Source organism: Cyanistes caeruleus, chromosome 2 (assembly GCF_971803275.1).
Source record: "Cyanistes caeruleus chromosome 2, bCyaCae1.hap1.1, whole genome shotgun sequence".
In the NCBI taxonomy this organism is placed as follows: Eukaryota; Metazoa; Chordata; class Aves; order Passeriformes; family Paridae; genus Cyanistes; species Cyanistes caeruleus.
In genome coordinates, this window is record NC_141702.1 from 99,025,410 (window position 1) to 99,051,401 (window position 25,992).

Sequence of the window (25,992 nt, forward strand, 5' to 3'; positions counted from 1 at the left end):
CTGAGGAAAATAGCCTGTCTATCATGTTGATAGTAAAGATACATGAACATACCTGTCAGCTGTCCTTTAGCACTGTAAGAAGGGGAAAATAATAACTTGCCTAGTTCTGCAGTAATAGGATTTAAAAATTGTAATGATTCATTAGCACAGCCATTCTCCATATCATTAGAATAAATAACAGTGCAACAGATTTTCCCAAGGTTACCTTCATGTTAAGCCTCAGAATAAAAACAGGTTAGAGAAACAGGCAGATTCAATCTTTCAGACTTAATTATTTTGTGAAGTGGTGCTTAACTTTTTGCTTGTTGCTTGTGGTGGTTGTTAGGGAAAACATGTTCTTTTCTACTTTTACAGTGTTGCATTGATGAACCATAGCTGTTGCCCAAATGTGATTGTGACTTACAAGGGAACCTTGGCTGAAGTCAGAGCTGTTAGAGAGATTGAGCCTGGAGATGAGGTAAATGCAGTGTTTGAATGTGTTCTGTTCTCGTGCAACCTGACAGGATTCATTCTGCTTCTCGGGGATCCTTTCAACTAGATGGCAATTTAGTAACAGGAAGGAAGGATCTCTTGTTTCTCAGAGAAATGCAAGATGGTGCTTTGGAAAAATTAGGGTGACTCTGGAGGATTGATGGGATTTTTTGGAGACAGTACCCTATTTTTTTGCTAAAAATTGGGAAAGGCACCTGCAGCAGTCACTGTGTATTTGCCAGCCTCTCTCTCAGTTTACCCATCTGTAAAATGAGGCTGAGTTTACTGATGTTTGGCTGGTGCTTTGAAATTCCAAGATCAAAGCAAATTATTACTGCTATAATAGTTCCCAGTATAATAGTAATGTGTTGAAATTGAAGCCAGAATAAATGAGGTAAATGGGTACAGATAAGTCCTCTGACTTCTGTTTGGACAGAGCATCCACAGAACATGGGACTTGGTCATACCACCTGAATAGCATTTGCTGGGAAATCACAGAAGAACAAATGTGTGGTTTTAGGTGGGGTGAAACTGAACAGAGAAGAATAAAAATCTGTGAAATTGAATAAGTTTCTGGGTTTACCTTGAAACTTTCTCAGTCAAATAATGAATTTGGCAGAGAGTTTTAAACAGTAGAGCTGCACTTTACTTTAAAAAGAAAACAACAAAAAGATGTTAAACTGAGTTGGGGAGGATGTTCAAATACCTGGAGGGAATGAAGATACTGAACATCCTCTCTGGGGATGGAGCTCGAACAGAATTTCAATGGCTCTGTTGTAAATGTTAATTTAATGGGCAAAGAAAAGCTGATAAGCTCAGATTTGATTTTTGATAACATCTATTGTTTTCTCAGGTGTGTGATAGCAGCCTGGAAGAAAGGTAGAGAGGTTATTTTTGTGGATTATAGCTGTTCCCCCTTGTGAGCAAAGTGAGTTTAGTTGCTGTAGCCAAGGGTGAATGACTCAGGCGAGCAACTTCTTTTGATGCCATTTGCCAGCAATGATTTGTCTGTGATGTTGGCAGTCACTGCAAATGCATTGTGGTAACAGACAAGGACTAATTCTGGCTGCAGAATTTTGTTGTGGAATCCCAGACATTTTCAGCATTTTGGGGGAAGGTGTATCATTAGAGGTAGAGATGTGGAGTTATTTACCTTCTTCAGGCATCTTCTTCAGGTTTAATTCTGCCTTCGAAGCTGCATCAGGTCTCCAGGACCTCACAGGTTTTGCACATTCGCTTTTCTGATACTTCAGAATTTTCTAAACGTGAGCTGTGGCTGTGTGTGGTCGCTGTGCAGTCTCCCAGCCTGTGTCTCCATCTTCAGGCTCCGTGTAGCCATTGCAGGGCAACATTTTAAAGTTTCTTTTGCTCTAAATGTGGTTCCTGCATTCCGCTTTGAAAATATCGAAGGGAGGAGAGGAGTGTGAGGGAAAGTGTGAGATAACGTGCTCATACTTAAGAAGGTGCACTGTATGAAATTACATGTAATTTTACTTCTAAAGAAAAGAGAGGCTTGAAGTATAAAGACTGAGCAAAGCATTTCAAATAACTATAAATGAGGAAATGGAGCTAAAGCTGTTCCTTGGTCTGCAGAATGATCAACTGCGCTGTGCATAGGACTTGTTTCTTGGGGGGAGATCTCGTTTTAAAAGCAGAATATTAAAGCTAGTTGCAGGGGTTCTTTTCTGAAGACCATTGAAATAGAGGAAAACTTAAGAATAGTGTATATGAAGGGCCTTTAAAATGTTCAAAAGCAGGTTTTCTTTGCTTTAAAATATTGCTGCTGAAGTAAATCTGATATTCATTCTCCTTGAACTGGAGCACTGGGCCTCTCTTCTTTTCAGAGATCTAAAGGTCTTGTCCTAAGTTTCTAAAGCTACTAGTGACTGCTGTTGCCCCAATTTTTGTAGGTTTTCAGAAAGAAAAATTTGAGATTCCAGCCTCTAAAAAAACCAGGCCACTGTAATTTATCCTAAGCTGGATACCTGAAATCATTATTTTACTTCTGAAAAGTAGGCATCTCTTTGTAGTCTGACAGGAGCCTGAGATTTATGCTGTGATAGTTTCCTTATCCACACCTGAATCTTGCTGTCCTGGGTGCAAGCCAGTGTAATATTTGGGGGAAATTCCATAACAGATAGGAAAGGAACACTTCTCTGTCAGGTTACATTCATAAGTGACAACTCCTGATGCTGCCAAAGGGCTCGGAATGTGAGGGAGCCGGCAGGTGATGTGGCTGCAGGGGTCCACAAGCTGCGTGAATATAGTTGTCATACTACATATATCAGAACTAGTATAGTAAATATGTTTAGTAATGCTGCTTCTCACTAACTGTTGTTTTGGGTTTTTTTTACCATGTAGATTTTCAGCAGCTATATTGACCTGCTGTATCCCACAGAAGACAGAAATGACCGGTTAAGAGACTCCTATTTCTTTAGTTGTGATTGCAGGGAGTGCACTACAAAAGAAAAGGTAATGGAATTGGTGTGGAATATACCTCTGTCTGTCAAGGCACCTACCCATGTCCTTAGATGCAAAATCCTATCTGGCTTAATTACATTTTGGAAAGGAGGATAAAAGGGGGAGGTGGTTGTTTTTCTGTCTTTCTGTCCAGAATGCTTTCTGATAGTCATTCTTTCCATTGTAATCATCACACATCAGGAAATTTCCTGGTAGAAGCCTATTTAAAGTTGAGCTACAAAGCAAAGATGAGAACATTGTTGAAAGTAGATAATTATACTGTGTCTATGCTACACAAATTTAGCTCAGAACTTTTTTTTTTGATTTCATGCTATCAACTCCCAGCTAGTAAATCTTGCTTGGGGCATTTCTGGGATAAAGTGCTGCTGCACTTTATGTTTGGGACATTTCAGTCAATTCTAGGGGACATTGTATGGAATGTCTGGATGGTTTGGAGACCCAGCAGAATCTGAGGAATGCTCTTTTGTACAATATCATCATATTGGTCTGCTCAGGGACAGTGTGGTCCTGGGTCACAGCCCTTTGTGATGTGCAAGCCAGAACTGTGTTCATTAAACATGAGCTGGGGCCCTTCAAAAGACAAAGGAAGATCCAGGCAATATTCCTGAAAACAGGGTGTTAGGTGTTGTAAAGAAAAGCACTTCTTGGAGGGAAAAGGTACCCAAACCCAACAGATACTGAGACAGCTGTGCCTGTGAAACTATTTGGACCTCCTTCACTGAAGGTCCTACAAGAATTGAGCTCTGTGTTAGCTTATCTGTCATTCCAGACAAGATCAGTGTGTCTTAATCTAATTCTTAAGTTCCAGATCATTTGTCCTCCCATTTTCACTAGGTATCCTTTTAAAAGCTGCTTCCCACATTGACCAGACAACCATCTCTTTCCTCTAAATGGTGTCATCTTTTGTGATTTTTTTTTTTTTTTTCCAAATAGTACCCAGTATTGTTGCTTGAAGCTGTTCTGTTGATACCATATCAGTTACATTTTCCCCCACAGTTACCTTGATAATTTTGCTACTGAGTTTAATGAAGCCAGGATTTCATCTGTGATTTTCAGCAATGTGCTACTCTGGGAGTCACCTGTCAATCAGCCTCCTTCAGTTCTGGAAAGAGTCCCTGTAGCTCTCTCAGCTGGCAGATTAAATAATAAAAGAAAAAGAAATCTAGCAACAATGTGAAGCTTAAACAGCAAAAGATTGTCTCTAGATTGCAGCTGACTCTTCATGAAATGGTATGTTAGATACAGGGATAAGATAAGTGGAGCTGTCCAGTAGAAATAACAAAATATATGGAAATGTGGTTTTGTCTGTAGATTTGAAGGATTCTTTTCTGTCTTTAAGATCATGTCATTTTCCACAGAGACATCAATTGGTAGTCCAGACTAAGGTACTTGAGCTGTTATAGCCTTAAAACTAAGGCTAAATTTGTTTTATTATTTATTTATAACCCTAATCTCTTGGAACCATTGAAATTTCTTATGTAAAACTGCTTGCAATACAAAATCAAAAAGCTCTTCAATCTCTCAAAAGAAAGTGACTTCATGGAAGTAGAGAATGGCAGATGAACTGGAGGGCCAGGGGATCCTAGGATTTCTAGCCAAGGCTTTAGAGAAAAATTGCAGGTGCACACTCTACCTTTGTTTTTTCATTCTTTGAAGAGCTTAAGTTCACATCTGTGTCTTTTTATTAGAGAAATTTTGTATAGCAGGTGCACTTTTATTTGTAGAGCTTGGAACCCGCCTTTGTAAGGTCCATTGTGTTTTCTTCAGGATAAAGAGAAACTGGAAATCTGCAAGCTGAATGATCCTCCGTCAGCAGAGACAGTAAAAGACATGATCAAATATGCCAGGAACGTGATTGAGGAATTCAGGCGAGCCAAACACTACAAATATATCCTTTGTCTTACCCTGACTCCACTGATGTGTGACCTAAAAATCTTGCCTGCTGAACTTCAGAAGTACGTGCAGGAGAAATACTGTGACCAGTAGAAATTAAACTTCTCTGTCCTCTTTGTGTCAGAAGGTAGCATCAGGTAGTCATATAGTGACAGGCCATCGATTCATTGCATTCCTTGACTTCTTCCTACCCCCTAGTGAATTACTGGAGATCTGTGAACTCAGCCTGGACAAGATGGGTGCAGTGTTTGAAGACAGTAATGTTTATATGTTACATATGATGTACCAGGCCATGGGTGTCTGTCTCTACGTGCAGGATTGGGAAGGTGCGCTGTGTTATGGGCAAAAAATTATCAGACCCTACAGGTAAATATGAGAGACTATTTCTTTTCTTAATGCTCTAATTAATAATATGAACGATTAAGATAAGTTTGGGCAGAGGTCACTTCTCTCAGTGTATGTTTTATAAACATTCTACCCATGATACCACTACTCAAAAAGGAATATTTAAATGATGAGACAGTGTTTGTTACTATCAGAATGTGGTCTTGCAATATATAGCAGGACTGACTTTGAAATCCTTGCTTTGGGTTCTCAATATAATTTTGTGCCACCTTGGGTGCTGTACTTATTGTGCTTAACTGGTTTCTAAAATACCATAATATTTTTTACTAAAGAAGGGTTTCAAATTGCATCTGCAGCCAGTATTTTGTACCAGGTAGTGGAGGCAAAGCCAGTGTTGCTGTCAGCCTCCACAATCTCCCAGCCCTCTCTCTCTGCCGCAGCACTGTGGGCACGGCTGCAGGTGAACTGAGCTGTGTCCCAGGGCTGGAGCCGAGCAGCAGAGGGAGCTGGAGCCAAGCTCAGCTCCTGTGCTAGGAGCTGGGGGTGCCCCATGTCCCTGATCCTGCTGCCCTAGAGCTGGAGGCATGGGAGAATGCCCAGGCTGAAGCCTTGCGTGGGGCAAGGCAGCACACAGCCTCTGCAGGAGATAAGAATACTGTTTCTGATAAAATTCTCGGGTTTTGCAGTAGTGAGCCTGTTGGTTAGAGCCAGCCAGTTACACTGGCTGCGTCTGGTCCTGCCGTGAATCTCCCAAACAGATTCTCGTCTTGAGACGTGACTTTCTTGCCAGCTGGGGGGAGTGCAAGAAAAGCTCTCCCTTTGGAGCAGATGCCAACATAAAGTCACAGAGCACTTGGCAGGGAGCAGTGATACAAAGAAGGAGCCAACATTCTCCCCCTGGAGGCTCAGTACTATTTATCTTCCCTGGGACTTGCCCAGCTCCTCTGGCTCTGAGCCTGGCATTCCAGGTCAGCTCTGCTGAGGCGGGCTGTGCCCGCTCAGTGTGTGTGAGCACAGACTGCCGTGTGTGCCCGGCACACTGCGGAGGGCCCCTCGCTTTCCAGCCCACCAACCATTGTGGAACACACAGAGCTACTGCTGCGGGTGCAGGGTGGCTCCAAAACTCATAACAATGCGGGCTCTCTCTGTAGCTGGCTAGATTAAACTAGTGGCAGAACGTCCTTGCCATCTGACAGCTGTTCAGAGGCATATGGTAGTTTCAGTCCAATTCCCAGCTGACAGGCGTCCCCATCCCAGACACAATTGGCACTGGCTCTTGGCAGTCACGGCAGAGGGGATGAGCGCTGAATGGGCAGGGGCAACGAGAGGCAGCTTCTTGCCCCATGAGAGGGAGACAGGACTGGGAAAATGCTATGAAACTGCCAAAGTTGATGAAGCTGAATTTCTTTCTCTCTTGCAGTAAACATTATCCTTCCTACTCGCTGAATGTTGCCTCCATGTGGCTGAAATTAGGGAGACTCTACATGGCACTGAAGAACAGGACGGCTGGAGTTAAAGCCCTGAAGAGGGTATTTATTGCTTGGTTTCTCCATTAATAACACCAGTTCAGCCATGGGGTCGTTGTCAGAGCCTGGCGTGGTAGGAAATGCACCATGTTAAATACATTCAGTCACTGGATTTTTAGCTCAGATTTGGTTTTTCTAGGGATGGAAGATGGGTCTGCTCTTGGGTGCCTTTTCACAGTGGGCTCGTACTGCAGAAGCTGGAGTGAGAATTATGCTTAAATATTTGCTCTGAGTTCTTCTCTGAGCTAGAGCTGTGCTAGTGTAAATGAAGCAGAACCATATCTTCCCCTCATTTTTTTGGGTAAGGACAGGAAAAATGCTTGGCTCTTATAAAAGGCACATAGTGTTTCATTGAAGTCTGTGATTTCTATATCCAACTTAAACTAGGCATGGTTTTGGTGGTTATTTTTTCTGGAACCAATCGATTTTTACATAGCTGAAGGGAATTCAATGCATCTGGTAATGCCGAAATTGGCAAATACAGCATTTTGGTTTTATGTTTTTCTTCACCCCTTTTCATTTGTTTGTTCCTTATTCTTTAGTTTTTTATTATTTTTTGTTAATCTATACTATGTTTCTTGACTATTTTCCCCTATTGTTGTTGGGCAGAAGTTTATTTTAGTTTCTTAAGCATCAGTGGCTACTGTAGCATATAATGACTCAGTGTGGAATGTCACAATGTATTTATTTCTTCTTGCTTTTAAGATGCTGGCAAGTTTTTCGCCAGCAAATAACAACGCCATCCAACCATAGTGAAAGATGCTAGAAGAATATATGCTCTAAAATTTAACTGTTTCCTAGTTTGAAATTGGCATAGGTTTTCCTTCTCTGTGGTGTTAAACCCTTGAGTAGAAATGGGAATTGTGCCAGTAGGAGCATGGGATGGGGGAGTAGGGAACTGTGAGGTAAATTTGTTGGCATAGTTAGTTTCCTAACACAAACATTGTCTAATGACTCACTTCCAAAAGCTGTCTGCAGGAACTGCTCAAAGTTATCCCAGCCTTTGATGTTTGGGATTTAGTGGAAAAGCAAACCCATTGTTCCCTGTCAGTTTGTGAGCAGCTCATCCAGAAGGTCCTCCTTTCTTTTTTTGGGCAGTAGGAGGGGTGGAGTAATTTCTTGCTGCTGAGGTGGAACCAAAAGCCCTTGTTGTTAACAAATACAAGAGCATAAAGCTTCCCAAGGATGAAATGACTAAACGCTCAGGGGCCAGGATACTGCAAGTCCTTGCTGTCTTAGCACTGTTGGGCTTTAAACATTCTCAGACTTACACTGAACTTTTTTTTCAGCTCTGTCGAGTGCTGCCTTTTATCACATCTTTTCTCGAGTGGAAATCTTGCCCTGCACACACTCCAGGGCAGGAAAGGCACTAGTCAGGGTTTGGCCTCCTGCAGCATTCCCTCTCAGGCCTGGAACAGGCTGCAAACAGGTGAAACACCAGGGAGCTGGGCACAGCAGCCTCTGTCTGAATCTTATGGGATCTCACTTTTGCCTAAGTTGTTGCTTCCTTCCTAAAGCATTGGCAGCCCCTGGAAGGAGCAAAGGGTTTACAGACTCGAGTTTGAAATGCCCCTCAGCATTACTCCTGTGCTAAACCTGCATGTCTCTGACAGCTTAAGGATAAATTGGTAGGAGCAGAGCTTGCTCAGATACTGGCTAAGTCCTCTGCTGGAATATTACCCACCGCACTTGCAGTTTTCTGTCCTGGAGCTGGTTGCATTCAAAGTAGTTTTGTCAGGAATATAATTTTGAAAGGTGCTTTGGGCTCCTTTAAGATCAAAGATGTATTCTCTGAATATAAAACCTTTATTACTTAGTTTTGAATTTCATTTTATTTCCTACTGGGTTTATGACTACAAGGGGACAAAAAGTAGCTAGAGGTGTCAGACTGCTTCAAACCTCTAAAGAGAGTATTTATAGCCTGGTGTTATATATGAATCAATTGTGTGAATATTTTTTTTTCCTTTTCATAGGCAATTGCTATCATGGAAGTAGCACATGGGAAAGATCATCCATACATTTCAGAGATCAAAAAGGAATTAGAGGACCACTGAGCCTTTGAATCTATGCAATCCTTCAAACCTTTATTTAAAAAGCCTTGTTATGGAAACCTTCAGGAGCGCTTTGAAAAGCGGTAGAGTATGAACACAGTTCTGTCCTATAATTGGAATGACAAACACACTTAGGCCTAGCTTCCACACATCTACAATTGCCTTTTTTTTTTTTTTTTAAGGAAGCATCCATGGTTTCTTAAAGGTTATGCCTTTTGATGGCTCATGTGCAAAAATGGCCATTTTTTTCTTTAGGGATGTTGGTGTGGATCTTATTTGTATGAAGTAAATAAAATGGTCTTGGTCACTCTTGATTCCACTTGTACACTTAAATGGGTGCAATAGGTTTGTGATAATGTACTTTTGCCCAAATAGTTTTGCTTACTCTGACAAATTAGCAAAAGCCCTTTTTCTGTTGTGGTTTGTTTCCTTTTTTTCTTGCATCATTTTTATTTGCAGTGGCTTAACTTAGAGAGAGGGGGAATGGGGTGATGACTTCTGTAGATTTTACAGCAACGCCACCAGTGTTCCCTCAACCAATTAATCTGCAGGTCCATCACTGCTCCTGGCAGATGAGGATTCATCACAGCAAAGACCTAGAGCTCAATTTGTCTTGTACAGAAAATACTGACACCTATGTTGGAGCTTGGAGGCTTACACAAGACATGAACTATGCAATTTCTGGCTTTTTAGACTCCTTTACAAGTTAAAGTGAGTTATCGCAGAGGAGAGCTCATATTTCCTTACAGCCATACTTTCACCTCCAGTGGATTACAACTGTTGTAATCATATTTATTATAATTATTGTAATAGCAATTATTTCTGAGAGGTACAGGAATACTTTCTGAGGAGAAAGTTCAGGACTTAGCTTTCTCTACCCATATGTAAAACAAGAGGATTTTTTCCCCTCATTTTAGATCAATGGTAAGAATTTACTTTTAAGGATGGGGGTAGAAAAATAGTGTAGCTGTAAACTTCTAGCATCAAAATTGAAATACCGTGCACAATAAAATTACCTGCCCTTTCCTTACTGTTTTCACAGCTTATAAAGTATGATGAGAAAGAACACATCACCCTTAAGAATTTCATTGTATTTTCTTTCTTGCAAGCACTGCTCTGAAAATAAAACTGCTGGAATTAGGGTTTGTCAGCTCATTTTGCTGAAATCTTTCATTGCTCTCCAGCCAGCAGTTGTTGCTGGAGTACATAAAACTGCACCAGATCTACAATTCCAGAAAGCCAAGGCCCTTTACCTATAGCCAAGCCTAGGAAGAGGGCACTAGCTGACTGGTTTTGTCCTAACTTTGTCTTGTCAAATAAACTCTTGTTCTGGGAAATAATACCTTTACTTCAGCAAGCCTGTCCAGAGCCCAGACCACACTTCATCACCAAAGAATTGGATTAGGTGAACACAAGGCAGTAGTGGAAGCCTTGCCCCTGTGACACTTGGATTACCATTTAGAGAAGGTTATTCAGAGCTTACTGTGGCCCTGGCTGTGTCTATCAGTTTAACATAGGAAACCAACTCAAGCAGTGTAGGTGCAAATACAAAACCCTTAAGCTGATACAGAAAAGAACACAAACAGTTTTCATTGAAAAAAATGGTTTATTGTATACTGTGAATATGAGGGACAGCCTTACCAAAAAAATCTTAGTCACTGAAGACATTCTCACATTTGCAAAAGCATATAAGAAACTATTTACAAAGGCAGTGAAAGGGGTAAAAAAATTATTGCAGTCAATTAATGCTGATAGAACTTTTTTATTATAAAAAGAGAAAGAAAAGAAACAGTGCAAAAATACTGTCAAAAGTAATCAGTTCTATACACAAGATAAAACTGACAAGCATAAGCTTATGTACTGATATGAATAATACATTAGAATATAAAATAGCATGCATAGATTTTTTTTTTAAAGGCTTTCAATAGCATAGAATAGTTTTGCCATTCAGCCCTAACAGGAGGGGTTGGGGGCAGGAAGGGCACATAACTGATGTCTCATTTCTCTACGAAATGTGTCCATACAATGAGATGGTGAGATTCAGATCACTGTTTTGTGCTAAACTGTCAGGTACAGAATTACAGAACAAATAAAACAGGAGGCATGACAATACTGAAGTAAAACAGGACAGTAAAATCCAGTGACATAAAACTTAAACATATTATCTCATTTAACACATTCCACACAATAGCATATGGGAATATTACAATCATCTGCATCTGTAAACTTTTCCTTTGTAAAGTAACCAAAGAAAGGTACTTTACTAGTGAGGAAAATGTGTTTTCCATATGGAGCAACCTCAACAGGATAAACATCCCATTACCAGTGTTTCTGGCATTACAGATTTACTTTCTTTTAAAGACCAAGCAGAAGCAAGAAAATGCTTTTATTTAGCATACACAAAAAGGAAGTTCTTATATGTTACATCTATAAGTTGTGGAACTCACCAGCACAGGACATTGTGAAGGCCAGAGGAATAAACATCTTCTAAAGAGAAGGTAATGTGATTCATGGAAGATGGATCCATCAATAGGTACTACACACTGTGAGTGGGATACAGCTTTGGCCTCAGGAAGCCCCTAAAGGACTGGCTGAACATCTTTTTCTAGACACATCCCTATTCCTCAACTACCAGCCACTAAGTCAGGGGGTGCTCCCCAACCAGACATGAAAACAGTTTGTGGGAAGCATTCCTTCTTCCTGCCTCCCTGACTAATCAAGGAACACTACCCTTGAAATACCTGGAACTGACTGTTCAACCACTGAGTCTTCACCTTACCCAGGTGAATCAGTGGCAGTCCTTCCCTTTCTGGGAATAGTGCTGGAATTCTCCTGTGGAAGCTCCTATTTATCACTGATTTCCAGTTTGCTCTCCAAAGGCAAAGTCCTTTATAAGGATATATTTATAAGATAAAGCATGTGGGAAATTCTCAAGTGAGGGTGCACATAAAGTACAGGCAACAAAAATTCAAAGAAGTGCCAGCCAAAAAACAGCTGAGAGAAACCAATGGAAGTGTAATCTAAGATACTCCAAAAAACACTGGCTAAATTTATTTAAATATTTATATAAACACTGCTATTTTTTGACCTGTGCACTGTTTTGTTTCACAATCTAACAACAGTTTATGGTTAATACCTCCATCTTGTTTGCCCCACAGCCATCTGTTGCCTTCCTCCAATCCCAATCCTTGCAAGCAGCTGCAAGTATAATGTCCTTCTCTAAAAACTTTAGATGGCATCTATAGCTCCCTTAGCACCAGATCCTACAAGAAAACCTCCCTAGAAGGCTAAGGGCGATTTGGGGACAATTGCTTTTGGGGTTCTGGACTTGCAGCCTTTCTCTTACTGGCATCAAACCCTATCCCAAATTCCATATGCCTTGAAGTATACAACAGTAGCTTTATATTCATTTTGTGGAAGAGTGGTCAAAGGCTGTTTTCATGCAGCCCTTCCTCTCATGGCTAGCTCAGGAATTTGCTCCTGCAGTGTGATGCAGCTTTTATTTCCTGCAGTGGCTGCCACCCTAGCATTTTTTTATCCACCAAGCAGCAAAATTTAACTCAGACCTCCCTCAGTGATGCATGAGAGCTGCTACAGCAGTCAGCCTGATGATTCCACTTTCTGAGCACACAGACCACAAACTGTTAGCGAGGCTAACAGCTAATTCAGTCATCATCTCCTCCCAGGAGAGCAGTGGGAAGTTGGCTGTTGGAAATGCAGCATTGTCAGTAGCTCCGCTGAATCCTCCCTACAGAATTCTGTGCTATATCCAAGTACAAGATTTCCCATCAACATTTCTTGTAGAGTTGCTTGTGGACTACACAGGTATAGCAGGTATTGGATCAAAAAGTAATGTCCTGGCTGACAATGACAAGTGCTATTAAAGCACAGATGTTGGAAAAGAATGAGTAAGTCTATGTTTTGCCATTTGCATTTCTGTTTGTTTACAAGAAAGTAATTTAAAAAAACCCAGGGTTTGAAATCATGCAAATATTTAATAATATTTGTAGCTGAGGCAGCTGATTTAAATAAGTAGAAAAGAAATGCACTTCAATATACTTCAAGAACTGTGCTGGCAATAGTTTAAGTTCTCAGAGGTGTGTCTTCTGCCAGCTAAAATTAGTTTTAGGGGAATTTCTGATAAGGCTGAGCTTTTAGGATCCCTGTATGCTTATGTAAGAAAATATTTGTGGAAACCAGCTTCTTCTTTCGTCAGGTAGTCAAGGACAAGAGGTGCTAAAACAAGCCTTTGTAGGACCTGAAACAAGTAGGACCTGAGCAGCTGATGTCCACTATCCTCCAGTGTGGCTGATGGAGGACAGAAACCAGATCCCCACAGCACTGAGCAGTGTCACAACTCAGCTGTCATCTCTCCCATCCCTGCTTGAACAATGGGAAGCATGAAATGCTCAGACCATAACTTTAACCAAAAAGCTGATGCAAGCACCTCAGTACTATAGCTGGTAAGAGTTTAAATTAAAAAGGCAGAGGTTGTTAAATACAGAAGAAAAGTGTACTAAAAGGAAAACAGACACAAAGGATGCTCAAGCCAGACTTAATCATTTGCAGCAAGTTCTCTTTGGAAAGCATTGTGGAGTGTAGGCTGAACATACCAGATTGTAAGGTGGGTGTCCTGGGAGAAGACTGCTTGGGTCAAAATTCCAGTCACTGATGATTCATGGTGAGATTTTTCAATCCAGACTTTACTCCAAATGGATGAAACTGTTTTCAAACTACTGTTTTGCTTTGACATTAAAAAGCATGCAACACAACAAACTCCAAACTGTTGTTTTCTTCTCAAGGGTTCTGCTTTTTAAAGTCTGCAGGACAGAAACTAAACAGCACTGTTGCTTTAAGGCTCATGTGTTCATTCCTGCTATGACTAAGAAAATTGGATGCAAAATGCATTTTCCTGTCACTCCCTAAAGGTTAGGAAATACTGCCCAAACAATTTTGGCCTGATAAAACTACAACAGGTTCAAAGTGAGAAGGTTCATTTTTTCCCTTACAAAACTGTATCACATTTCAAGTATAAAACATCAGCATGCTGAGGGCTGCTTGTAAGCTGGGGTGGAAAGGAACCTCTGAAGACATGCACCAGCCCAATTCACTTATGATATTAACAGATCTAGTCAAGATAAAATCTAGCAGGGAAAAATACATTGAAGTCAGATGAAAGGAAAAGTTTAAAATTACCATTCTTTGACAATGAAAGGGAAAAAGTGACTCACATTGGCCTCTATCTACCACACCAGCCACATTAGGAGTTAATTGGAAATGACTGTTTACCACATGGCCACTTATTTGGCTCATTAATAGGCACTGACTTAATTTGGAAAGGATTTTTAGTGCCTTTTTCTAATTAATGTTTTTCTAAGACACTTATGATGCATCTTTGCATTAAAAAACATTTGCTTAATTTTATTCCCTTCAAACACAGCTCTTCACACTCTCTTATGCAATAACTTTCCTATGCTCATTGTAGCAGCAGAAATACACATTTCAGCCAAGAGCAGCTGAGTAATAAGACATAGGAACAAATTCTTTTCACTCCTGATTTTCTACTTCTCACATCTAAGTAGAGCAATGGGACTTGACAGCTCTGAGTTCAAACTTAATTCATCATTAGGAAATTATTCAAAAAGTTATAACGAGATAACTAATTTAATACTCTTTGCTGCAAGGTTTATTCCTTGGCTTTTTTCCCAGATATAAAGCATCTCTCTGCAATTACCATGCAGATGCTGCTGAGAAGACTTTAAATGGTTGCTGCTAATTTAACAAGAGATATGTTGGCACTGGCAGAAAAAATTACAGGAAAACTGAAGTTGACTGAAAACTCAGCTGATCCCTAAAAAGAACATGGTCAAGGTATTACAGCAGAATAATTCCTTTCCATTTGTTGGTGGCTACAAGTCTTCACCAGAAATTTTGTCATCATGCTAGGCCTGTATTGCAGAGCACCAAATCAATACAATGCAGTTGTAAACACATTCAAGAAACATTCTGGTACAGAACCTTAGCTTAAAGCTCCCCACTAATTTTAGTCCCTTTAGAGGTAACATTAAGAGTTCTTGTAGGCTTAGGCCTTTGTACATTGATCAGGGTTTGGAGGTGGGGATACAACAGAAAAGCAACAATAGGATTAAAAAATTAAAAGTATCTGGGGAAGGGATACCAACAAAGGTGATTTCACCACGACAAAGTAACTGCATTGCATCCCTTGCCCTGAGAGGTTTTGAAATCTTCACCCTTGAAAATTCTGAAACTGGATGTGACCCTGGGCCTATCCAAGCCTATCCAAGTTTAAAGTCAGCAGTGGGCTGAGCAGGGCTGAGTCCAGAGACCTCCAAGGCGCTTCCCTAGCCTGATTCCTTCTCTAACCACCCAAAAATAGTTCACACGCAAAGACTAAGGCAACTGGAGATGCCTAATTTAAATGAGATTCTTTTTCTACAGAGGGTGAGCCTCAAGGCAATAATACTTTCAGTGTAATTCGTGAGAAGGTCCTTGATTTGGCTTTTTTTTCCAGATACATTTGGTTGAAAATCCTCTGCTGTTCAACTCTCAGACCACCAGAGTTATTGGAAAGAGTCATTCACTGACTTCAGCCTGCTTTAGGTCACTGCTTCACCCTACCTTGCTTCTTATGAATCCCTTCAAGGGTTGCACACAGCAGCAAAAGGCCTCTGTAAAAAGGTACAATATTGATTTTTTTCACGGTCTAGTCTAAAACAGTAATTCTTGTGGAATTTGAACAGTTTAGCACCCAAAACTCTCTGTCCTCACAATGTCCTGTGCTTGAGCCCTCTGTAATGTGCCCGGCTGCACGTGCAGAAGCTCAGGTCTCTGTGCTGTGCACCCTCAGCTTCTGCGCACACAGAGTTGTAGCTGATCTAGCAGGTCTTGTTTTTACCAGGGAAGCCACATACTGGGTCCAGAACGTCCTTATGTGAGAAAAAGCCCGCTGCCAAATAACTGTAGATTTCAGAAGCTGTTGTAGCAAAATAAAAGCCAGCAAACTACCTTTACAAAGGGTTGCTTTCCTTACAGACACATTACAATGCAGACCAGTCATGTCAAATGTGGTTCATTTTGTAGGTCACTATAAGTTTTACAAGTAATTCAAAAGTTATTCCAAGAAAAATAAATTATATCTTGTATAAAATAGTCCATGGGAGACTAGTAAAGAACCATAATTCCTTACTTTGAAGACAACTTTAAAAGTGCAATATATGCACACAGTGTTGTCAAGGCCGTTCCCCTTGTTCATCAGTAAGGTTCAGTCAGATCCACAATGCTGGGTCTGGGATGTTTGAAAAGATTAAATAAGTCTCGAGTTTTGCAGGAATTGTATGAGCACTTGGTAGACAAATTTGTACTGGGCTATGGTCTGGATCATAAACACTCTCTGCTCCCGCAGATGTCTCAGCATCACAGGAACATCCATTTTCTGTAAAGCAAAGGGGAAAAAAACAAAGCATAAAGTATGCGAGTTCGTTAAATCAAACAATCACCATCTCAAATATCAGTTATCTGACACAGGGAACCGTATTATAGGTACAGAAGACCAAGGTTCTGTAGACAAAATTAAATGTGCAGGCAAAGATACAGATTTACATTCATTAAAGATGAAGATAAGTCATTGCCACCAAAAGATCCAGAAATTCCAGCGTTTGATCTGCCACAGCCAAGTGTATGTTAGCAAATAATACTTCAGGAGAAATAGCTCTGTAAAGTAAAACAAGGACCCAGTATCCACAATACATGTTTTGCAGACTCCAGACCAGCATCAGTTTGTTGCAATCTATGGAATATTCACTGGCACATATTAGGGGGTTGTCAAAGAAGATATCTTCTAGCTTAGTTTCGCTCAAAAGAAACTCACTTGTATGCCCTTGATATGCTCTGCAGCAGGAACTAAAGTACAGTAAGTAGGCATAGATAAGGAAATCCACTGGGAAGGCACAGCCCTAACCCCATCGAGCAGGAACAGGCATATATGTGTGCATAAACGAGTTCTGTGAAACAGCGGCCCATGAGGTGAAGCATTAGAAATCACTGCACATTTCATTAGGATGCTATTATCAAATTTCTGGCATTTAGGGAACCAAAGCCCTATGATGCTGTTGTGTTTTATCTGTTACAACAGGTACACGAGGAGCTATTGAGAAGTTGTTGAGCCATGAAGCTCAGCCTGCCAGGCTCAAATTCAAACAGCATGTAATGTGAGCCAAGCTGAGGGACACAAACCTTCTATGGCAGCAGTAAATGTGAGCAGTAAGATACCCACTGGTTTTGAGGAAGTTCTTAAGCAGTTCAAGATACAAAACTGAGGAACAGCTACCCTATCAGGCAACATAAACTGCACTTTGTAATGCCTGCTTACAGAAACACTTAGAGGAACTTAGGAAGTCTTTTGACTGAGATTGCTGCTAACCCTTGGAGGCCCAGCTGAGCATGGAATCTGCTTCCAGGCACATCTGAAGTTTCCTGGAAAGTTTAAAATAAAAGTCACGCTGCATATCCATTTCTGTCCATGTATATAAAACTCAGAATCACCATTCCATGTAAACAAGTATTAACTCATAGGCTATCACTTTCTGAAAACAAGGCCAAATATTCTGCCACATACCCCAACAAGCTGTTATAAAAGGACATCTCTAGAGAGTCAACGAGTGTAAATATTTGGGATGAGTAATGCCATATTATTATCAAACAGGTGCAAAGAAAAATGGAAGCTCTTTCCACTTAACTTGGCTAACTTGGAGAAAGCCTCCCTGTGGACACAGATGCTTATGAAATGGTCCTTGCTGAGCAGAGTCATATGGAGCCTGATCTCACCTCAACAACTGTAACAAAAATGTAGGCCAGCCTTGACCTGCAGATAATGTTCCTCCCTCAGCTTTTTGCTGCAAGACAGCTCATTGGGTTTTATTGGGCACACAGCGATCCATGCACCTCCTCAAAATGGAGATGGCTTTGCCTTATCTCAGAAATAAAAGAAAACCCCATCCTGCCTATTCAGCCTCACTATTTATAGCCAGCTTAGTATTTGATTCCAGGTAAGGAGGTTCCTTGAATTCACCTTCATTACAAGGTACATGTCAAAAAAAAAAAAAAAAAAAAATACACCTAATGCTTTGCTAAGCCAGCACTTGCAAACAGAACAAACAAAAATGCTACTTATTCCTGCCTCCCATTTGAAAGCATGCTGTAGATGCAATCATGAGTTAATGTCCCAGTGCCAAGTCTGGACTAAAAGCTGATAGAGCAGGTTCTCAATTACTTTCTCGGACTATGTGTCTACAGCAGTAAGGATGTAATGATGTGACATTTACTTGCCATGCAGCAGTTACTGAAACTCTATCCCTGCAATGAGATACAGCTTTAGACTCAACCAGCCATTGCCCAGAAGCTACAGTGACTGAAGCTGTATAGAATTTGCTTAAACACAGGCTTTTTACCTGAACCTGAAACCTCAGGCTCAGAGTTCTGTTTTTCTGTTCCAGCACTGCTGCAGGCTTTCCGAAATTGTCTGTGTCAAAATTTTCAAACTCCCTCCTGATTCTCCTTCACAGCTAAAATGTTAATACATTTTCTTGCTAGGACACTTTTGTGAAAACCAACTCCTAAGACTAAAACATTTTAAGTGATAAGTAATTTTACTTCAGGACAAAACCCCAATAAATTCTACTACAGAATAAATGAGAAGGAGCCCCTCTGTGCAGAATCTGTCACAAACTAAAAACATACTGTTAAGATTTTTAATCTTTTTTAAATTAGGTTTTAACAAGCCAAAACCATTAACTTGGTACAATCTACAGAAACAGAGCCCTTAATGAAAATTGTATTAATTGTAATGATGATTTTTATTATTAATCAAGACAAAAGAATGCTTTAATTAAAGGTCATCAGAGAATTCCCTCATTATTGAGCACTACCATCAGGTCCTAGTGAAGTTGATGAAAACTCATATGAATGATGTCAAGGCTCACCCCTATCCATAGATGTTGAAGTGCCAAAGCTACTCTTTGCCCAGTGGGTGACTTTTGTAAACTTCAGCCTGACTTCTGTAAACTGAGGTGGCCAGACCCTGTTGCACAGCCCTTAGAGTTTGCTTCTGTGTGCATACTGTACATACTGCTGTAAAACAGACACATGCTGCACTGTTGTTCACAAGCAATTCAGGATGGCTCTTTTAACTCTCCAGCTTTCCTCTGGCATGCAGAAATTTCATGGCTGCTATGTGGACAACAGAAGCCATTACTTCCATGCGCCAGTGCATAAGGAAAGTCAAGCAGGGTCAAGACTCAGAACCATTGCCCCACACTGAGAAGCAGTTAGCACTGGGAGGCTGCTGGATTCCCATGACACATCCTTGTGGGCCCTTTCTTGGCCAGGATACCTCCTCCTTTCCTTTTCTCCTCCAATGAGAAAACATAAGAACAAAGTATCAGCTGTGACACAGATCTACAGGACAGCTTTACCTTCAGTGAGGCCCAAGCAGAGTTGGAGGAGATTTGTCCCAGCTGAACTGAATCCAGGATCTGTAAGGGTCTTGGATGAGCTGCTGGAGCCCTCAGTCTTCCCTGAACTCACCCAGTGACTGATTATTGGGAGGGGGAGATGATACATGTCTATTTGTCACTCTTGCTGCATTCTTATCTCTATAAGCAGCTTTGGTCTTTGAGCATTTTCTTTGGCAAGAGAAATCCCTGGTTTCCACAGTTGTCATGAAAACTGTGTAGCACATTGTTAGTCAAGATGTGATGTTCTTTCCACAGTTGTCACGAAAACTGTGTGGCACATTGTTAGTCAAGATCTGATGTTCTTCCTAGACAGTTTCCCAGTGACAGAGGAAAATTAAGTTGCAGCCCATGGCTGCTCTACTGGAGCTCTTGTTCTTGTTCTTAACTGCAGACTTTGTTACTCGTAATGCTGGCTGCAAATCCTAAAGCCCTATTCCCCACAAGAATACATAAATGCACTTATACTTAAAACACAGTTAAGTTTCATTCCAGGTGAGATTACAAGTGAGGAAGGAGCTCAAGGAGAGAATTTAGAGAGCAGCAAACTTCATTTAGAAGAGCAAGGACATTATTCTCTAGCCTCTCTCAGGCAGTGCTTGCAAAAACACTGTCTCTAGACTTTTAATTAAATACAGGTATGAAATAAACTAAATTCTTAAAAGAGGGAAGAAAGCCCTAACTTTGAATGTATTAAAATAATCCTAATAAAAAAATGCATAGTATCAACTATTCAGAAAACCACAGAAAGTAACCTGCCATGGGGAACCTCTGCCTGCCACATTTAAGGTCCTTGTCTTGCTCACAAAGGTGAAAGCACATCAGTGCTTTCTAATTTCAACCTCAGAAATGTAGCCAGTTAGCCAAGGGACAAGCTCGGGGTTTGAAAAAGAAGCTGACTTACTTCATTATGCTCCAAGCAGCCAATCATGAGCTCTGTTAGGATCACCACTCCAGTCCTCCCCACCCCTGCACTGCAGTGCACCACGATGGGAGGGTTGCAGGTGTTGCTGCTGTCCAGCACGCTATTGGTGTGCCGACGCACCGACTGTATCTCCTCCAAGTAAGCTGCAAGAGGAAAAAGCAGGCAAGGTTGCAAACATCTACATGTCTACATGTAAAAATTAGGAGGGGAGGGGGGAAAGAATGTGGAAAAATTATTTTCTGTCAAAGTGGCAGTAAATTATATTTTTTACAACATAATATTGATCTTGGCCAGGGTGCGCTGAACAGCACTGCATCCAGCAATTACCAGCTGGGTGTCAATTATTACTTGGGAGTCTGCTCCTTTAAATTAAATAGTTCTTTTAAAAAATTAAATTCTGTTTTCCCCCTTGCAAATCTCCAGGTCCCCTAAGCAGATGATTCTAGACATTACTTACAGCAATTCCTGCTATTAACAGGCTGGGATCAAAACAACAGCTAAGTCCCAACTGAAACTACTGCCTGTCAAAGCCAGTATCAGATGGGAAGTGAGCATCCATCTGCCCTGCTTCCTTTCTTCCTTCACCCTTCTAGACTGTGACAGAATCTCTCCCCCACTCTCTGCTCAGGGTTTGTTTCTCAATAGCTACAAGCCCTTCTGGGAGATCACTGCTGTTTTCCCTGAAGCCATCTGCAGAAAGCTTGGGACTTGGGAACAGCTGCCTTGTGTGGCTGTCCTAGCATCACTCAACACATCCTGCTGTCAGACCACTCTGAGAACCTCACATGCTGGAAGCTCACGGCTTCCCAGCACTCCAAGTGGGAAGTGAGACCTAAGCTGAACTCTCCTGCTCTGACCCTTGGTGTCAAGGCACTGCAGCCCCACAGGCTGTCCTCTCCCCACAGGCAGGATGGAGGCCTACCAACATCAGAAAAGCTGCATTTTAATGCACACAGGGAAATGGGACTCTAAGTGATGGCAAACAATGAGAGAGAGGAAATGGGGACAATCAGGTTCCAATTACTGCCACGCCCAACCACAGCTACAGGGGTTGGTAGGAGAAACAAAGTATGAAACAAACGAGGAATTGGGCAATAGCTTTTCCTTGAAGACAGATTCCTTGGTACTCCTTTGCTGAAGCCAAAATGTCATTTTTTATTTTTTGCCTTTGTGACACATCTGGGAAAGGAGGATGCACTATTTACATCGAGCATGTACCATGCAAAGGAGAATGCATAACTAAAGGAGTGGAGCTGTGGCAAGACTGAAGTAGAACCAATGGATCTTCCTGAGAGAGGACTTAGCTGCCACAGAGCTACACTGCAGCTGCAAAGCTTTCAGGAACTAAGAGGGCAGGCATCTCCAATACATCAGTACACCATGTACACACTCCTTCAGTGGTAATTTAAAGATTTCTGCATCATTCCCTAGTGTAGTGCCAGAGATGTGTCTTAAGTTAAATAATGGTTGAATTCCTATTACTTAATATGGGAATGCTTATTACTTGGTAAGAATCAGGAAGTGTTATTAACACATTACAGCTTAACATAATAGCTGTATTTTCAGAAATGCACGAACCAGGACCATCTGTAATTGGGGAGGCCCTTAAGCATTGCCTGGGTACATGTAGTTACAAGAGTGGCAGTGAGTTCAGACTTACTGCGTGCGTGATAGAGCCCTCTGTTCTTTTGCAAAAAGAAAAACTGGAGGCGATGCACCATATTTCAATAGCAACTGATCCTCTCTCACCTAGACTTTTCTAATTACATTTGTGTACAGCCTATTATCTCCTACATTCATTAGGCAATTGGGAAATGGTAGTAACTTACACCAACAGATCAATAAGCAGAAGTATCCTATTATTTAAAATTTCCTGAATTTTTGGCACTGCTGCGGCCTTGGATTTTTCCTCCTGCTAATCACCTTAGCTCCTACCTCTGGAATCTCACTTTTTTTTTTTCTCCAAATTGCAGCCAAGTATAACCTAGCTGAGGCCTTTGTACACCACGACAGCAACCACTTGATATGAAATTCCAGCTGTAACTAGGTACAGTGAACTGAATCCAGTGTGAGCAACCTTTTTCTTGATGTATCATGCGAAATAAAGAAATCTTACATAAAAAGCCTTGGACTTCTTCTGGACACCCATGGTCTGGCCAGTCAGTATACTGCAAATGCCACACTGTCCTCTCTTGTCCAGAGAGAAGATGCTTGACCTTCAGACCAGTAGTTGCAAAGCAGCCAGAGTCTGTGCGGAACTTGGTTGTCACCTTGAACTTCCCATAGGTGGCTGAACTGTGCTTAGAGCCCAGTTTAGGCCAGTAACGATGGCTCTTACTTCTTCCTCCCTCCTTGATAACAAAACAAGACAAAATGCCATTAGTTTCTGCAATTATAATTCTTTACAAACAAAAGGCATAAAAATCTCTGGATAAGCCAAGTGTTCTTATTTTAAAGCACTGGAAGAGTAAGGAACATCCCACAAAGTACAGAAAATACCCATTAAAACTTAAACTCAGACATGTAATATTTTTAAGGGTAAAGCTACCTGAAGACTTTTCTCATGACAAAAGACAGCTGCTGCCTACAACACCTTGGTAAATATTCTCCTCCTGGGGAAAACTCTCCTTTAAATAGAAGGAGAATCTCTTCAGCAGCTTTTAAGTGTCTGCTCTTGATCAGCCTTGGGAACTGGGCATTGACTTGATGTGCTCCACTACTCCCTGTGCTTGCTGAAAGCAGCCAGGCATGAAGCCGAATGCGGTGTTAGTTAACAACAAGTGCCAGTTTTTACAGCATAGCACATAGTTCTTGGATTACAATAGGAATAACTGTTTTGCTTGGCATAAGAATAAAAAGTTGTGGGGTGTTTTTGTTTGGGGTATTTTTTTCTTTTTTTTTCACATGGACACCTCTATGGAAACAACAGCTTCTGGTCTCTTTTCAGCTGATAAGAGTGATGGTATACAGAATTGGCCCTGGACAGTGTGGAAATCTCTGTCATTTCAACCAGGAGCAAGTTCTGCGCTCTCACATTCCAATGGAAACATCTTTGTTTGGTTTGGCCCAAGCAAGGGAAAGGAGGGCTCCTGCTCGTTTCGCTTTAGCACTTGCCAAACTGAGTGTCAGAAAGTTAGGAAGCATAGTATGAGAGCAGTACAGGCATATGTTCAAACAGAGCTGGAGGAAAAGGGGATGTTGATAGAAAAAACAGGTTACTGGAGTGGGAATAGATGATAACAAGAGATCGGCTCACATCAGAAAGTACTATTCTGTGATTTCACGTACCTCTTCAGCTGTGACCATGGCTATAACATTCACCCCCTGTTCCCACACCATCTGCCAGAAGTCATGGCATGTGTGTGGCAGGGGCCCTTGGGTAGCAATGTAGTGCCACTCCTCTCCACCTACAGTCACCTGGGAGAAAGGAAACAAGAAACAACCAGTCAGCACCTGAATTTTCAGCAGTGTCTGTGCCAGAACTGCAATTTAAACAAAAGAAACTACAGCAAAATCTTCTTTGTTCTTCTACTTTTGATCAAAATTATGAACAAAAGTCTTTGCTCTTGATAAGAGCAAATCTGACAAAACATAACCTTCAGTGCTTCCATGTCCTGTCTTGATGCCCATAACCATAAAGCTTTGGCCTAAATACCATCTATCCTTCATGGCATTGCATCTGGGTCATACAGATAAAAAAAAAAACAAACCAGCAATCAACCAAATAAAAGTTAGGGATTGTTTTGAGGACCTGTGTCAGATATGACTTAAATACAAATAAGCATTGTGTGACAATGAGTGACATCCCTGGGCTTGGAGACAGACCAGGGTGAAAAAAGGCTGAGGACCAGAGGAAGTGTCTACATGTATTAAAAAGGCATTGCCCTGCTGCAAATTAACACAGGGTAGTGCAGAATGCCTGAACACAAATGACCCCATGCCCGATGAGCTAAAGGCTTCTGCTGGTTAGGACCTCCCTCAATTATTTTCCATTCAGACAAAAGTGATTTTATTAAACAGCCTCTTCCTACACTGGTCACTGTTGAAGATGATGCCAAGCCTAGAAGATGCAGCTATGTCCACTCTCTGCATATAATAGAGCTCAATAGGCCTGTTGCCAGCTAGAGATAAGATCATGACAAGCTTAATTTCAAGTTAATTCTCTTCCTCATTCATCTTGGGTTTTTCAGTTCAGAACCTGAAAACTACCATTAAGTAAATCCAGCACATCAAATGTCTTTCAAACACCATGAGAAATTTAAAATTACCCAGAGCTGTAGTCATGTAAATCTGTTTCCCAATACACAACTGGTTTACCAACCATATCTTACAGAAATACTTGTGTAGTTGCATGAAATGTAATGAAATTCTTTTCAAAGCATTAACATGCAGATTTAAAGACCATAAATTTTGTAGTGCCCCGAACAGAGCCAGCATTACCTTGCAGATAGCCAGTATAAAACACTGCTTCACTTAACTGAGAGACGCAGTTAAAAAAAAAGTTGTGCATCAAAAAATCATAATTTTATGACACATAATTTGCTATACATCAGGAAAGGCTTATAAAAATGTTTTTCTAACATTTCAGGTAAAAAACCAAAGTGCTTTTAGAACTGCTACACATCATTTCAAAAATATACTTACCAGAAGAACCAGGCAAACTCATTATTTTGGAAAGTTCAAATATTTTTCCTTCTCAGGCAAAGGCCTCCTAATTCTGTTTCTTAGCCCAGAACCACTTCTCTCAAAGTTATAAATCCCAGAGAAAAAGATTTACAACAAAAATGCTGACACATCCATAAATATCAACACACTAGCAGACAACGCTACGAGGAACAATCAATAACTCTGACAGGTTCAACCACATGCTGTGTTTGAGGTATAAGACTTTGAATACATTCTCAGAAATAAAATTAATTTATTTCTTTGTCAAACAACCATTTATTAAGCTGAGATGCTTGGGGTTTTACACCTGTAAATAACATAGCTTTTGTATGATAACAAGTTTCTCACTTCACTGAAAACTGTTCAACCCTCTATATCAGCTCCTTTTCTTTATTTCATACCATGCAGCATTTTCTTTTTTGAATGACGGTTAAGAACTGCAAGGCCACCACTGGTAGACTTCTTAAGTTCTTTTACTAAATAAGAATTAATACAAACTGCACAGCCCTAAGCAGCATCCTATACTTGGACTGATGGTCTGCAGCCCATGAGTGCTAGTACAGCGTTATTGAGTTTTTTAAGTCAATACTGACCTGACACAAACAGTCAGATGAATTACTCTTAGGAACCTTTGTGCTTAATCCATAAATTTAATTACAATTTTTCTCTTCAGTATAAATGATCATCTTTGTATCTTAACAACAATGATCCATGGTAAATAAACAGGAATTATTGTAAAACTGTGGGGTTTGCAGACCAAGCAGTGGGAGCTGGAATCCTCCAGGCATGGATCTTATCAGGATGATTGAGGAGTTTTCTTTGTCTACTGACTTTTGGTCCAAGCCTCCTGGCACATGACAAGAAAGGCCCATAAATAGTCTGAAGGGAATGGGATGCCTGGAATGTTTACTGCATTCTAATGCCCTAACTGCAGGAAATTAAAAATTAAATATTGGACTGAAAACACAGACACACACTGTGCTGCTGAGGTAAATTTCACAGATGCAATTTCACCTGCTAAGCAAAAGCACATCTGCTTGGCTTCTGAAAGCGTGGCTCTGAGTGCAGGAGGGAAGCCCTGCCAAGGCCCTCTGTCAGGCATCAAA

General features: G+C 40.9%; 2 protein-coding genes across 7 annotated transcripts in view; one reads left to right on the top strand and one right to left on the bottom strand.

The window, feature by feature from the left end:
• Positions 1–9,081, top strand: part of SMYD2 (SET and MYND domain containing 2) — a 28,378-nt gene extending 19,297 nt beyond the window's left edge. The window contains exons 7-12 of the mRNA XM_023922830.2: positions 355–457; positions 2,833–2,943; positions 4,720–4,840; positions 5,037–5,211; positions 6,611–6,719; positions 8,690–9,081. Coding sequence (XP_023778598.1) covers positions 355–457; positions 2,833–2,943; positions 4,720–4,840; positions 5,037–5,211; positions 6,611–6,719; positions 8,690–8,770 — 700 coding nt within the window. The 3' untranslated portion in view covers positions 8,771–9,081. The remainder of the gene's footprint in view (positions 1–354; positions 458–2,832; positions 2,944–4,719; positions 4,841–5,036; positions 5,212–6,610; positions 6,720–8,689) is intronic.
• Positions 9,082–10,353: 1,272 nt separating this feature from the next.
• Positions 10,354–25,992, bottom strand: part of PTPN14 (protein tyrosine phosphatase non-receptor type 14) — a 110,698-nt gene continuing 95,059 nt past the window's right edge. For all 6 annotated transcript variants that reach the window (XM_086878656.1, XM_086878653.1, XM_086878659.1 and 3 more), the window contains exons 16-19: positions 23,510–23,638; positions 22,338–22,572; positions 20,201–20,364; positions 10,354–16,220 (exon numbers count right to left, since the gene is read on the bottom strand). In XM_086878656.1, the coding sequence (XP_086734782.1) occupies positions 16,092–16,220; positions 20,201–20,364; positions 22,338–22,572; positions 23,510–23,638 (657 nt within the window). In that variant the 3' untranslated portion in view covers positions 10,354–16,091. The remainder of the gene's footprint in view (positions 16,221–20,200; positions 20,365–22,337; positions 22,573–23,509; positions 23,639–25,992) is intronic.